We start from the raw sequence: 15,494 nt of genomic DNA on the forward strand, positions 1-15,494 counted from the left end.
TGACCCGGAAGTCCTTATTAGGCTGGGAATCGAGAGGTAGAAAAATCTAATCCAACCTGGAAGCCTGAGGAGCTGAGGGGCTGTATTTGACAGAAACACAGGCGGCAACCCTTCTAGAACTTCCCAGCCTATGGCAGCTCAGGTAGCCCACCCTGCTGCTTGGAAGGGCTCCCAGGTGCCACCAAACAGGAGGTTCAGGCATGTGGCTGATGCAGGCTTGGGTAGCAGGAAATACTTGTTGAATGACTGTGATGCCAGGGCTCAAACGGGGCCAGAGATGTCTGCCGAGTGGCTTCTCCACCCCTGGAATCGATGGCCAAATTCCAGATGGCATTTCCTGTACAATCTATTCCTGGCCAAGCCAAGGAGGAGAGTAGCTGTCACTATTCTGAAGTCCTGGAGCTTGGCTTGCTCACTCTCTGGCACAGCCCACAGGGTGGGGTAAGGGTGCTGGTCAAACTCCAGAGCCTCCACTCCAGAGTCCCTCCAGCCTGCACTGCACCCTGGATGGACCTCCACTCAGGGTGAGATAGTTATAGATGGTGAAAGCCCCCCTTCCCCTGCCCCCACCCACCAATCCCTGGATAAAGTCTCTCTCCAGCCAAGTGTGGGTTTAAACTTGACTCAGTACCAAGTCTGTAGGACCCAACACAGGCCACTACCTGGCTGGACAGGATGCCAGCTTATAGATGGTGGACTCCTCAGAAGTCCTAGAATAGCCAGGCTGGTGGCCCAAGTTCCTGAGTGCTGAGCCCCATTCCTGGAGATCACTGAGCCCCCGAGCCCTGACAGTCTGGAGCTATCCAGCCTGTTTTTCTCCTGACTGTTGGGCTAACTAAGCCTTCCTCCCCTAAGTGGGGTACTTCCTGCTCTGTCCCCCAGCAGTGTTGCCAGTGCTGGAGCCCAGCCCCATTTCTGTATCATTCTCTAACTGTGGCTAATGCATTGCTGGATGGGAGCTAGGATGCTGGGCCCTGGTGAGGTCAGAGGAGAGTCAAGAAAAGCCCCTTTGGTCCAGTGCCATAAGTCACACCTGTAATCCTAGCTACTCAGGAGGCTGAGATCTGAGGATTACTGTTCAAAGCCAGCTCAGAAAGGAAAGTCGGAGAGACTCTTCTCTCCAGTTAACCACAAAAAAGCTGGAAGTGGAGCTGCGGTTCAAGTGTAAAGCACTAGTCTTGAGTGGCAAAGCTAAAGGAAAGCATCCTGGCCCTGAGTTCAAGCCCCAGTATCAGTACAGATACAAAAAAAAAAAAAAAAAAAAAGAAGAAGAAGAAAGAGAGAAAGAATAAGCTGGGCGCAGGTGGCTTATGCCTGTCATCCTAGCTACTCAGGAGGCTGAGATCTGAGGATCGTGGTTCAAAGCCAGCCTAGGCAGGCAAGTCCATGAGACTTATCTCCAATAAACTACCAGAAAACCAGAAGTGGCACTGTGGCTCAAGTGGTAGAGCGCTCACCTTAAGCTGAAGAGCTGAGGGACAGTGCCCAGGCCCAGAGTTCAAGCCCCGTGACTAACTAAAACAAAAGAACAACCTTTTAGACATGATTTGTGCACAGGGGTAGAAATTCCTTTGCATTGTGCTTTGGCCCAGCCAGTGAGGACACAGAGCCACTGAGGGTTTAAAAAACTCTGTTGAGACCCCAGCTATACAGGGCCCAGACAATCATTCCAGCAGTCCCCTTCCACCCTGACGGGCAGCTTGCTTGCTTGTCTTTCTGTATCTGGTGGCACTTTGCACGGTCACTGAGTGAAGTCCTCTTCTCCAGCCTGTGGGAGAGGTTGGACAGGAGGCGGAATAAATAGGTACCAGCACTTAACACCACCTGTGGCTTGCCACTTCTGGGCAGGAATCCTCCAAGAAGCCCCTCTCCCCAGCTTCCCTCCCAGGCCCTGCAGGCAGCACCTCAAAGGCAATGTCGACAATCTCATCTATGACAGACGCCTGGGAACGGAACTTCTGCTGATGCTGCTCCACTGCAGCCACCAGCTGCAGGAACTGGAACTGGAGCGCCTGCTGCCTACATGGGGCAGACGCAAGGGCTAGGCTGGCTGCCTCGGTGCCCTCTGGGCCTCCAGAGCCTTCCATGGCTCTTTGTGCCAGTCTGCCCCTAAAACTTCCATCCCCCTAGACCTCCATTTCTCACATGTCTCCTTCCCAACACCTGACAAGGTCCCCATGTCTGCCTGTACCATGGAGGCTCTGGCATTAACTGGTGTGTGTGTGTGCGCACGCGTGCGTGTTGGTACTGCCTGGGGTTTGAACTCAAAACCTGGACTCTATTCTTGACTTTTGTGCTCAAGGCTAGCACTCTACCAAATAGCACTCTACCAAAGTGGTAGAGTGCAAACTCACAAGGGGAGTGCTAATCTCTTTGATGGTTAATTAGAGATAAGAGTCTCATAGACTTTTCTGCCCAGGCTGGCTTCAAGACCTGATCCTCAGATCTCAGTCTCTTGAGTATCTAGGATTAAAGGCATGGTCCACTGGTGGCTGACTCTTTACCCTTTAACTCTTTACCCTTCCAATCACTCATTCCTCCTTCTACCCATCTGCCTGCCCCATTCTCTGTACATGGACCACTCAACCGTCTGCCTACCTATATCAATTCACTCACCAATCCCACCACTGCTCCTACCTGTACTCACCCACTTGCTCTTCTCTAGAGCCACCCACCCATGGGCAAGGTGTGGCCCTTGCCATACTGGGCACTCAGTCACCCACGTAAACACCCACCCACCCCCCACTCATTCACTCACCACCCTACCCATCCACCAACCCATTAGATCTTATCAATCTACCCGCCAACTACCATGGAAACAATGAGCAAGGAATGCCAAGGACATAAAAGATGACTAAGATGCCTCACCCCTCAGATCCAGACAGCCACCCATGCACAATACATAGTATAAACATGGGGTGCTCAAGGCTCCCAAGAGGGAAGTCACACCCCGTGCTGGGGCCTGGAGGGCTCCTGGTAGGAGCAGCATGGAGCTAACACGAGCACGTGAGAGGGGTTGCCAGGTGGGGCTCAGTGCTCCACCCAGCAGCGCCTTGTCACTCCCCGAAGGCCGGGGCAGGCTTCAGAAAAGCCTGCTTCAGGGAGTGAGGGGATGGAAAGTGTCAGTGAGAAGAAACTATGGCAGGAGCTTAGACTCAGAAGAGAAAAATATTCCTGGGTTGGAAGCATGTCTCAGTTAGTAGAGCGCTAGCCAATGAGTGAAAGTGTAAGGTACCAAGTTCAAGTCTGCCTTCCACCAAAAAAAAAAAAAAAGACCGAGAGAGAGAGAGAGAGAGAGAGAGAGAGAGAGAGAGAGAGAGAGAGAGAGAGAGAGAGAGAGAGAGAGAGAGAGAGAGAGATAATATGTATGTTACCAGGTGCTGGTGGCTCAAGTCTGTAATTCTAGCTACTCAGAAGGCTGAGATCTGAGGATCGAGGTTCAAAGCCAGCCCAGGCAGGAAAAATCCATGAGACTCTTATCTCTAATAAGCCACTCAGAAAACCAGTAGTGGCGCTGTGGCTCAAGTGGTAGAGTGCTCGCCTTCAGCTGAAGAACTGAGGGACAGTACCCAGGCCCAGAGTTCAGACCAGGAAAAAAAAAGAAAACAAAGATTGTTCTCAGTGAAGTTGAGCAGTGGAGAACCATGCACCCAGAGAAAAGAGAAAAGAGCTAGAACAGGGTGGTGTCCCAGGTGCTAGAACAAAGAGATGGAGCAGAGGAGGCCCCAAGAAGTGAAGCAAACAGGAATGGCCTTTCTTCACTCCTGTCACCTGAGACTGGACAACCCTCACAGAGAAGGCCAAAGGCCTGGAGGTTGGAAGCCATGTGCCGTGTTTGGGAGATGTAAACAAAGCAGGGTTGTGTGGAACGTGGCACAATGGAGGCTAGCACAGACTGATCACGAAGGCCCTGCAGGCCAGTCCGCAGAGCCTGGACTCTCAGGGTGAGCAGAGCCCAGAGGATGCCAGTGCTCTGCCAACATGCTCTGTGGGAGCCAGGCTGAAGCCAGATTGGACAGGATGAGAAGGGCTCAGTTTACAGACAGTTTCCAGAAAGACTTCACAGGAGTAGAGGTTGAGAATCAGGAAGCAGAGGCCATGCCAAGGACCCTAGACACACAGATGGAGCGCTAGAATAAACAGCAAGGGGGTTAATCATCTAGCTGCCAGGTTTATGCCCAAAATGTTCTGCTACAATCCCCCACTCTTGTCTACCCACCTAGCTGTTATCTGCCATCTGCGCTCTCTCTCTCTCTCTCTCTCTCTCTCTCTCTCTCTCTCTCTCTCTGGTCTGGGCACTGTCCCTGAGCTGCTTTTGCTTAAGGTTAGCACTCTACTACTTGAGCCATAGCGCCACTTCCAGCTTTTTCTGTGTATGTGGTACTGAGGAATCAAACCTAGGACCTTCATACATGCTAGGCAAGCACTCTACCACTAAGCCACACACTCCTAGGGCCTTCCCTTCACTTTTTTACTCAAAGCTGGTGCTCTACCACTTGAGCCACAGCCTCACTTCTGGCTTTTTGGTGGTTAATTGAAGAATCTCACAGATTTGTCTGCCCCTGCTGACTTCCAATTTCCATCTTCAGTCAAGATTCCCCTTGGTCTTCTGGGCTGGTCCATCAGGGAGGGCCACTTGGAGTCCTGTTTTCTTAAAGTTGGGCCCTGCCCTGCCCTGCCATGGGCCACCCATGGTCTCATGCCCCACTTGTTGGCATGGGCAAAGGCCTCAATGCTCCACTCTGTTTCCAGAGAGTTAAACAACATCCCATTCCCTCCCAGCTCAGCCACTGTCCTGTGAGAACCCCCAGACCTCCAGCCTTAGGCCTCCCCTTCCTTTGGACTCCTCACTTCTCTGTCATGGTCCCGAACTTTCTCTCAATGAACTCCTTTCCCAAGGCAATTGAATTCTTGATTTCTTCATTTTCTGCATGGAGAGAGAGAGGGAGGTGTGTCAGGTTTTGAGGGGGAACAAGAACCCCATATGTCAGGCATAAGGCTGCCTTAAGGGATTTTCCATCCAACATGTGCTAAACAGGTCATATCTTCAAGCATGGAATGGGTAGTGACTTTGTTCTTTCATTTATCTATTCCCTTAGTTTGATAAGTTAATATTATTATTTTTGGTAGTACTCAGTGCCTTACACTTGCTAAGCATGTGCTCTACCTCTGAGTTATGCATCGCTTTTTTGTCCATCATGGGGCTTGAACTCGGCCTGAGCGCTGTCCCTCAGCTTTTCAGCTCAAAGCTAGTGCTCTACTACTTGAGCTATGGCACAACTTCCAGTTTTCTGGTGGTTTATTGGAAATAAGAGTTTCGTAGCCTTTCCTGCCCAGGCTGGCTTTGAACCACAATCCTCAGATCTCAGCCTCCTGTGTAGCTAGGATTACAGAGATGAGCCACTGGGGCCTGGCTCTGAGTCATGCATCTTGCCCTTTTTTTTTTTGGGGGGGGGATCTGGTCGTGGGGCCTGAACTCTGGGCCTGGGCGCTGTCCCTCAGCTCTTCAGCCACAGCACCACTTCCAGCTTTTATTTTCTGTTTATGTGGTGCTGAGGAATCGAACCCAGGGCCTCATGCATGCAAGGCAAGCGCTCTATCACTGAGCCACCTTCCCAGCCCCCCCCCTTTTTTTTTTATGGTGCTGATAGTGGGGCCTAGAACTCTGAGCTTTAAACTCTTTTTTGTTGTTGTTGTTGTTGTTGTTGTTTTTGGGTCCAGTCATGGGGCCTGAACTCTGGGCCTGGGTGCTGTCCCTCAGCTCTTCAGCCTCAAGGCTAGCATTCTACCACTTGAGCCACAGCGCCACTTCTGGCTTTTTTTTTTCTTTTTTGCTTATGTGGTGCTGAGGAATCGAACCCAGGGCCTCATGCATGCAAGGCAAGCGCTCTACCACTGAGCCACCTTCCCAGGCCCCCCCCCCCAGCATATTTTTAAGATAAGGATAAGGTTTTGCTTTCTGCATAGGTCTGGGCTTTAATCTGCCTTTTTCTGTGTGTGTCAGTCCTGGTCATGTACTTTCCTGCCTGGGCCAGCTTTGAACTGCTATCCTCAGATCTCAGCCTCCTGAGTAGGTAAGGTTATAGGCATGAGCCACCATTGCCCAGCTCTGTCTGTGTATTGCTTACTTCTGCTATAGCAGAGATGATAGATACATATCACCACACTCAGCTTTTTCTGTTGAAATGGAGTCTTGAAGACTTTTCTGCTCAGGCTGGCCTAGAATCATGGTCCTCTGATCTCAGGCCCCCCCCCAAATAACTGAGATGACAAGTGCATGTCACTGGCACTAGCCATATAATTTTTGTGGAGCTGAGGATAGAATCTAGGACCTCCTGCATGTTAGGCAAATGTTCTACTGTTCTACTCCCTAGCTATTGTTCTAGTTTTTCAGAGGAACCACCACCTCCCAGGTTCAGTGCATGATGTCTAATTGGGACCATGTCCCACCCTCAGTTCTGAGATCACATGACAGACTACAGCCTGGCCAATCACAGCCTGCAGTGATTAGTTCAAAATTAGGTGCATGATCCAATCAGAACCGAGAAGGTTCATTTATGGGATTTTACTTGATCTGCTGAAGCCCAGCTGCTATGAACTTTCTGTTATTACAGTAATGGAGATTTGGTGAATCATAATTGTACAAGATAGTTATTTTCTAAATGTGTCTTTCAAGAATTGATTAGGTGGGAGGGGAGGATTGGGTTGGGGGGTGGGGGGAGGATTGGAAGGGATGGGAAGGGGAAACAAAGGAGGAGGCTACAATGCTTGATAAGAAATGTACTCATTGGTGGCTCAGTGGTAGAGCACTTGCCTTGCATGCATGAGTTCCTGGGTTCCATCCCTCAGCACCACATAAGCAAAAAGAAAAAAGCCAGAAGTGGCGCTCTGGCTTAGGTGGTAGAGCGCTAGCCTTGAGCTGAAGAGCTAAGAGACAGTGCCCAGGCCCAGAGTTCAGGCCCCATGACCAGACCCCCCCCCCCAAAAAAGAAAAGAAATGTACTCATTATCTTGCCCATGTAATTGTAACCCTTCTTTACAGTATTTTCACAATTAAAAAAAGAAAAGAATTAATGATTGGGGGGAAATGGAGGAAAGGAAAGGAAGGGATGACATTATCCAAAAAGAAATATACTCATGGCTCATGCCTGTAATCCTAGCTACTCAGGAGACTGAGATCTGAGGATCTCGGTTCAAAGCCAGCCTGGGCAGGAAAAGTTGGTGACTCTCTTATCTCTAATAAACCACTCAGAAAACCGGAAGTGGTGCTGTGGTTCAAGTGGTAGAGCACTAGTGTTGAGCTGAAGAGCTGAGGGACAGCGCCCAGGCCCCCAGTGTTCAAGCCCCACTACTGACCCCCCAAAAAGAAATTGATGATGAATTGGCTTTTGCAGGATTGTCCTGAAATCCTTTGCACCAAGGTTCCAAACTTAGAGTGTCTTCTTGAATTTCAGATTCCAGTGCTTAATAACTGAGCCTGTGATTTGGTGCCAGGCTGTGGAGGGAGGCTGAGAGGAGGGGGGGGCAGGGCAGGTACCTGCTTGTTTAAGCTCTGTCAGGGAGTCGTCCAGCAGCTTCTCATGGATCTGGGCAGCTTTCTGGGACAAGGAGGGAAAGGCTCTAGTCCTGCTGGAACTCTTTTCTTCCAGTCCTGGAGCACTAGCTTTTTATGCCACCTCTCCTCCCTCCCTAGTACCTCCTGCTTCACTTTCTCTAAGTTTCTGAGTAGAGCCATCTGGAAGTTATCCACTAGGACCGCAATCACCAGGCTGGAGAAGGGGGGACAGTGGGGTACTCTCAAAGGAGATGCCAGAGGAGAAGTCCTGTAACTGCCCTTGAGTTTAGCGGGCAGGGGGTGGGGGTGGGGAGCGCATTAGGGGGGAAAGGCTGGGCAGCAAAGTGGGGTTCTCACTTGAGGAAGATGAAGTACTGGATGATGATGTAGATCATGAGAATGGGGATGATGTACCAGGCACCTGAGGGAGGAGGAGACAAGGGTGAAGCCACCAGCTCTCCTCCGCCTGCTACACCCCTTCCAGTAGGCCTCAACCCTCGCATTGCAGAAGATGGGTAGCTAAGGCCTTCAGAGTCTGCCCACCCGGCCTGACTCTTGCCAGCCACTCACCCTGGGCCCGACTGTCCAAATAGATGAGGGACCAGTCATCCAGGGTGAGCAGGGTAAAGAGGGTGAAGATGGTGGTTAAGATGCTCTGGAAACGCTTGGGGTCCGAATGGCGGAACAGAGCCCGGAGAACCACAGAGAAGAGGACTGGGCAGGCAGTTCAGGGCCAAACCAGGCTCCCATCCCACCTTGGCCTCCCGCCCCGCCTCCTGCCCCGGCCCCACCCCAGGCTCCGCCCGCTGCCTCAGCCCCTCCTGCCCCGGCCCCACCCCAGGCTCCGCCCGCTGTCTCAGCCCCTCCTGCCCCGGCCCCACCCCAGGCTCCGCCCGCTGTCTCAGCCCCTCGTGGCCCCGCCCCGCCCCAGGCTCCGCCCGCTGCCTCAGCCCCTCGTGGCCCCGCCCCACCCCAGGCTCCGCCCGCTGTCTCAGCCCCTCCTGCCCCGGCCCCACCCCAGGCTCCGCCCGCTGTCTCAGCCCCTCCTGCCCCGGCCCCACCCCAGGCTCCGCTCTCTGTCTCAGCCCCTCGTGGCCCCGCCCCACCCCAGGCTCCGCTCTCTGTCTCAGCCCCTCGTGGCCCCGCCCTGCCCCAGGCTCCGCCCGCTGCCTCAGCCCCTCCTGCCCCGGCCCCACCCCAGGCTCCGCCCGCTGTCTCAGCCCCTCCTGCCCCGGCCCCACCCCAGGCTCCGCCCGCTGTCTCAGCCCCTCCTGCCCCGGCCCCACCCCAGGCTCCGCTCTCTGTCTCAGCCCCTCGTGGCCCCGCCCCACCCCAGGCTCCGCTCTCTGTCTCAGCCCCTCGTGGCCCCGCCCTGCCCCAGGCTCCGCCCGCTGCCTCAGCCCCTCCTGCCCCGGCCCCACCCCCAGGCTCCGCCCGCTGTCTCAGCCCCTCGTGGCCCCGCCCCACCCCAGGCTCCGCCCGCTGCCCCAGACCCTCGTGGACCCGCTCCGCCCTCTGCCTCCCTGCTGGGGATACAGAGGCAGGTAAACATGAGGATTAGGATGGCGGTGATCGATGGCAAGGTTCGGGCCAGGGTCCCTGTCACTTCGTGGAGACTGGTCAGGATGCTGTGGGCAGAGGTAAAAAAGAGGCTGAAACAGTGTGTGTGTGGGGGGGGAAGGCTGGGGACCCATGATTTGCTGGTAATTTAGCAAGTCCTAGCCCTTCCCTGGAAAACCAAGACATTAATCCCAGCCGTGGATCCCAGATTAGGTTTATTAAAAGCCAGGTGAAGGCTGGAACTCCTCACCCTCATCATTGGATTCCTTGGAAACAGGGCTGTATTCATCCGTCCCTTGGTCCCTCCCTCCCTATTTTTTTTTTTGGTGCTGGTACTTGGGATTTGAACTCAAGGCCTGTGGGCTGTCTCTTCTCACTCAAGGCTGGCACTGTACCACTTGAGCCACAGCTCCACGTCCAACTTTTTGGTGGTTAATTGGAGGTTAGAGTTGAAGGACTGACTCCCACTCTATTATCCCAGGTGCATATGGAAGTCAGGCAAGACCCCAGGTATGTGCTGATGTCTTGAGGTGTGGGCAGGGCAATCCAACTTCAGCCTGGCTGTCAACATTGCATGGTGGGCCTAACTGAATGCCTCCCCACCCCCCATCTTCCAGCCCTAATAGCCTTTTCAATAACCTCTGTCTCCTTTCTCAGACCCCATAAAAGCCCAATTCCAACCCCACCTCCTTACACAACCTCCATACCTACTGGAAAGTTTGTTGTCCCCCCTTGCTGTGCCTCAATAAACAGTCCTAGCCTGTTGGGGCCCGAGTCTGTTTTTTTCCTTTTCCTTTCTCCTGTGTTTTCCTAATAAGAGTCTTATGGACTTTCCTTCCCCCCTGCTGACTTCAAACTGTGATCCTCAGATCTCACTCCCCTGCATAGCTAGGATTACAGGCTTGAGCTCCTGGTGCCTCGGCTTTTTGTCCCCCTTTCCTCACTCAGGGAGAACAACCTTGGCTGTACAAACCTGAGTCTCCTTAAGACCCGGAGGGCCCGCAGAGCCCGCAGGCTCTTGAAGACCTTGAGGATCCGGAAGATGCTGTGGTTGTAGAAGGAGTAGGTGAGGGAATTGATCTGTATAAACACGAATTCCAGCACTGCCATGATCATGATGAAGAAGTCTGGGGGTAAAGAGGGTACCTGAGTGGGGAGGGATCTATTGAACCCCTAACCCACACTGAAGGGAGACCCCACATAGTTCAGCCCCCCCCTTTACATTCTCAGCCCCACCCACCCAGATTGTTCCAGGGATCAATGAAATACTCCAGGCCCAGGGCAATGATCTTGAGCAGGGCTTCTAAGACGTAGATGCAGAGGAAAATACTGTCGAAGACCAAAAAGTACCACTCTGTGGAGACACCAGGGACTTGCTTAGAGCTGCTGTAGCATCCCATGACCACCCCCCCACTTCCCCTTCCCAGGGGGATCGCCCAAAGATCCAAATACAGAGACTCTCCCGTAAATGGCTGTGACTTAACCACTCTCTACCTTAGTTTTGTTGTCTGCACATGGCAGGTTCTGCTCCCTAGACTCTGTGTGCGTGCACACACGTGTGTAAGTGTATGTGTCTGATCCTAGGGCTTGAACTCAGGCCTGGACTCTGTCTCTGCACTTATTTTGCTCAAGGCTAGAGCTCTACCATTTGAGCCACAGCTCCACTTACCAGCTTTTTGGTAGTTAATTTGAAGATAAGTGTCTCATGGACTTTACCATTGAGGCTGGCTGTTAGCTGTGATCCTCAGATCTCAGCCTCCTGTACAGTTAGGATGACAGGCATGAGCCACTAACATCTGGCTTTTTTTTTTTTTTTTTTTTTGTGGAGTTTGAACTCAGAGCCTTGAACTTGGCAGGCAAATACTCTACCACTTGAGCTGAAACTTTAGACCTATTTTTTGTTTTTCAAATAGTGTCTCCTACTTATTTCTGCCATATGAGTCACTGAGACTACAGGCATTAACCACCACACTTGGCCCCAAAGAATTTTACTTTGATTACTTCAGGGTTTCCTAGGGGTCTTTTGGCCCCTAAGGCAGGCAAAGGTCCCAGAACCTTTCCCACCCAGAACATATTTAGAGCAGGTGCACCACCTGGTGGCTGCATCCATGAACCGCAAACTTCCAGTGCCCATCTGGCTGACCTGAGCCTCATCTCTGCTAACACTGGGAGTTACTGATGTCCCAGGGGTGAGGATCAGGCTATGAAAATTGACCATCATTAGCTCAGGCTCAGGGACCACATCAATGGCTTTTCCATAGGAACAGGGGCCCCTGACTCTTACCACCCCGGATCTCAAGTTCAGCAAAGGTCTGAGCTACCAGCATGATGGTGTTAAGGCAGACAAAAAGGAAGATGATTGTTTCAAAGGCCAGGGAGTAGGTCAATGACCGAATCATAATCCGCAGGGTCCCCAGGATAGCGCATATTTTATCCAATATCTGTTGGACGAGACTCCCACCGTAAATCTTCTTGTGGATCCGTGGGATCCTGCCCACTGTAACAGGGGACAAAAAGTCAAGTTTGTGCAGGTATGGGGGAAGGGGTTTAGGAACTGAAGGCACCTTCTCAGACCAGATGTGGGGCTCATCAACATCTTGCCTACTGACCTGCTGGTCTCACATTAGTATCACCCTGTGCTAGTCCTGTTCTGGTTTGGAGGCCAACTTGTTTGGGATTGTGTGTGTATGTGTGTGCGCATGTGTGCATGCTTGTGTGTGTGAGAGAGAGTGAGCACACGTGTGTGTGTGTGTGTGTGTGTGTGTGTGTGTGTGTGTGTGTGTGCTGGTAATGGGGCTTGAACTTGGGGTCTGGGCATTGTCCCTTAGCTTTTTTGCTCAAGCCTGGCATTCTACCTCTTGAGACACAGATATCCTTTGGTGGTTCATTGAATTTAAGAATCTACAGGACTTTGCTGTCTAGGCTGGCTTTGAACCATGATCCTCAGATCTCAGCCTCCTGAGTAGCTAGGATGACAGGTGTGGGCCACCGGTGGCTGGCTTGTTTGGGATTGAGTGGATTCTGAAATGCCTGGTCCTGGATCTCTCTGTGTTGTGCTCATGTTAAGTGACACAAGGCCAGCCAGCCTCTCCTGACCACCCCCAGCCTCCTGGTGAGCCCTCCCTTTCCTCTTTCTTTGTTCTTCCTGGCTTCTTTTCTCATGCCCATCACTTGCCTGTCTCTGCTTGTTCATGGGACTGTTGCCATATTTGTTGGACTACGAGGAACTGGGGGACTGTGTAACAGCCATTAAGGTACTGACTCCTGGCTCTGTCCTCAGCAGCCTGCCATTTAGTGGAGGACATGTGGATACAGAGTCCCCAGAAATAATGTTTTGATGTGGAGGATGTCAAGCCCCTAGCACAGGATTGTCTGTGATTGATGGACCTCATGCAGCCTAGAACCCCTGCAGGTAGGGACTGTGCCAGTTCCTCCTTGTGATCCCAGGGCCTGCATAGGCCAGGCACGCACACGAGACAAATCTTGGTATTTCAGAAGTGAATGTGTGAATAAAGCAGTGACCAAACATGTAACTCATGGCTTGCAGAGGGGCAAGATTCAAAAAGTAAAGGATGGGGGCTGGGAAGGTGGCTCAGTGGTAGAGTGCTTGCCTTGCATGCATGAGGCCCTGGGTTCGATTCCTCAGTATCACATAAGCAAAAAAAGAAAAAAAAAAAGTAAAGGATGGGTCAGGGATCAGTGGTTCAAACCTGTAATCTTGGCCACTAAGAGGCTGAGATCTGAGGTATACAATTTGAAGCCAGCCTGGGCAGGAAAGTCTATGGAGACTCTCATGGGGCTTAAACTCAGTACCTGAGCGCTGTCCCTGAGCTACTTTTTTTTTCCTGTTTCTTTTTTGTAGTGGTTAATTGGAGATAAGAGTCTCACAGACTTTCCTGCCTGGGTTGGCTTTGAACTGTGATCCTCAGATCTCAGCCTCCTGAGTAACTAGGATTACAGGCATGAGCCACCAGTGCCCTGCATCTATGAAACTCTTATCTCTAATTAACCACCAAGAAGTTTGAAGTGGACCTGTGCCTTGAGGGGAAAAGTGAAGGGACCTGAGTGTCGGCTCCTCTACCAGCACAAAAAGAAGAAAAACCGGAAAGAAGGGGGAAAAAGCAAGGAAGGAAGGAGGGAGGAATAGAGAGAGGGAATGTACAGTGGCATGTGCCTTTAGTTCCAGCTGCTCAGGAGGTAGAGATCATGAGGATCTCTGCTCAAAGCCAGCTTGGACAGAAGTATAATCTCCATGTTAATCAATAAGCTGGTCATGGTGTATCATGAAAGAAAGAAAGAGAGAGAGAGAGAGAGAGAGAGAGAGAGAGAGAGAGAGAGAGAGAGAGAGAGAGAGAGAGAGAGAGAGAGAGAGAGAAAGAGAGAGAGAGAGAGAGAGAGAGAGGAAGGAAGGAAGGAAGGAAGGAAGGAAGGAAGGAAGGAAGGAAGGAAGGAAGGAAGGAAGGAAGGAAAAATTACCACAAGATAGTGGCTCAATGTGTATAATCCTAGCTACTCAGGAAGCTGGTATCTGAGGATCCTGGTTTGACGGCAGCTGGGGCTGACTGAAGTCTGGGCCTGGATTAAGTCTGGACGAATCTGGGCTAGACACTAAGAAGTGGGGTGGGATGGGGAGGGAGGGGCTGGCAAACCCCTCACATTTGCGCTTGTGAATCTTCTCCTCGTCCTGCCAGGTTTCTGATTCCTTGGTGGTGAACTGGGGGTGGACTTTGCTGGAGCTCCGGGAAGAGCGGGACAGGATGGTCACGCGGGACGGGCCGGCGCTGTGGAGGGAATCTCTGAAGCGCATGGCCGAGGGCGTCATGCTGGGGTGGGCCCTCGGCAGGAAGGCCTGGCTGATGGCGGCCTGGCTGATGGCGGCCTGGCTGATGGCAGGCCGTTCTCTGGACGGCAGCTTGGCGTGGAACCCTTCGCGGCCGGCCTCCTCCTTGGCTTGGGGTTCCCCGTCTGGGGGGTGCTCCTCGGCGCGATGGTGGGGTGTCCCGTGGTGGCGGGGCGCGCCTTGGTGCGGCCGGCCGTGGTGGGGCGGGGCGCCGGGCTCGCCCGGGTGGTGGGGCGCGCCATGCCCGTGGTGGGGCGGGGCACCGGGCTCGCCCGGGTGGTGGGGCGCGCCATGCCCATGCCCGTGGTGGGGCGGGGCGCCGGGCTCGCCCGGGTGGTGGGGCGCACCATGCCCATGCCCGTGGTGGGGCGGGGCGCCTGGCTCGCCCGGGTGGTGGGGCGCGCCATGCCCATGCCCGTGGTGGGGCGGGGCGCCGGCCTCACCCGGGTGGTGGGGCGCGCCATGCCCATGCCCGTGGTGGGACGCGCTCGGGACGCCGGGCTCGCTCGGGTGGTGGTGCGCGCCATGCCCATGCCCGTGGTGGGGCGCTCTGCCGTGGGGCTGGGGCCCCGTGTCTGGCGAGGTCTCGGGGTGCTGGGCGTGGTGGAGGATCCCTACGGGGGGCCCCACGTGGGGCCCTCCCAAGAACCCTGTGGGGGACACCCTGCTCGGGAGGCGAAGGTCGAGGCCGGAGCTGGGGCTCAGGCCGCCACCAGGGTGGGCCCTGACGGCGGGGTCCTGCACCCCGAGGAAGCTGCCGGTATGCACTGACGGGCGCTGAGGCCGAGCCGAGGCGTCCGCAGCCTTGGGGGATTGGTCCATGGCGACGTGGGGGACTCCGGAGCCCCGAGAGCTCCGGAGCGGGGCGTCGAGAGGTCCTCTCTCGGGTTTCTCTTCTCTTCGAAGCCGGGCTGGATGGCCGCGGCCACACTCGGAGTTCTTGGAACTCCGCCCTGTGATGTCACCTGCTTGCTTGGACGTTGTTGCCAGCCAGGCGCTGGGGTGGGGGGAGGAGGGAATCACACCTATGACCTTAGCTACCTGGGGGTCGGGGGGCTGGAGGCTGAGATGGAAGGCTCCGAGTTTGAAGCTAGCTCACACCTGTAATCCTAGCTACCCAGGAGGCTGAGATCTGAGGATCGCAGTTCAAAGCCAGCCTGGGCAGGAAAGTCCAGGACACTCATCTCCAATAAACCACCAGAAAACCGGAGTGGCGCTGTGGCTCAAGTGGTAGAGTGCGCACCTTTTGTGAAAGAGCTCAGCGCTCAGGCCCTGAGTTCAAGCCCCACGAAAAAACAAATCTCAGGTTCACCCCCAGTGAGAGACTGCTATGTCTATGTGAGAAAGCAAAAGGCCTGGGATAGGTGTTAGCGTCCTTCATATGTCTAATTCACAACGATCCTGCTGTCCTGTCTTCCTCCTGGAATCCAGGCAGAACTTGTCCTACCCTTGGAATTTATTCTCACACTGCAAAGGTCTTCTGGAAGGTTCTAGGTCATTCCTTTGTAGCTGCTTCCTGAGTGCTTGGTCACAGCCATC

General features: G+C 53.6%; 1 protein-coding gene across 1 annotated transcript; it reads right to left on the bottom strand.

Moving 5' to 3' along the window:
• Window positions 1–1,646: 1,646 nt before the first annotated feature.
• LOC138818804 (cation channel sperm-associated protein 1-like) lies at window positions 1,647–14,843 on the bottom strand. The gene is made up of 12 exons (XM_070009941.1): window positions 13,772–14,843; window positions 11,400–11,612; window positions 10,356–10,469; window positions 10,089–10,242; window positions 9,092–9,183; window positions 8,126–8,269; window positions 7,913–7,976; window positions 7,697–7,769; window positions 7,538–7,598; window positions 4,852–4,927; window positions 1,905–2,019; window positions 1,647–1,768 (listed from the first exon to the last, which is right to left on the bottom strand). Exons 1-12 carry the CDS (start codon window positions 14,775–14,777, stop codon window positions 1,742–1,744), a joined length of 2,139 nt encoding a protein of 712 aa, XP_069866042.1. The 5' UTR covers window positions 14,778–14,843; the 3' UTR covers window positions 1,647–1,741.
• Window positions 14,844–15,494: the final 651 nt, after the last annotated feature.

Source organism: Dipodomys merriami, unplaced genomic scaffold (genome assembly GCF_024711535.1).
Source record: "Dipodomys merriami isolate MVZ:Mamm:240054 unplaced genomic scaffold, mDipMer1.0.p SCAF_78, whole genome shotgun sequence".
NCBI classification, from domain to species: domain Eukaryota; kingdom Metazoa; phylum Chordata; class Mammalia; order Rodentia; family Heteromyidae; genus Dipodomys; species Dipodomys merriami.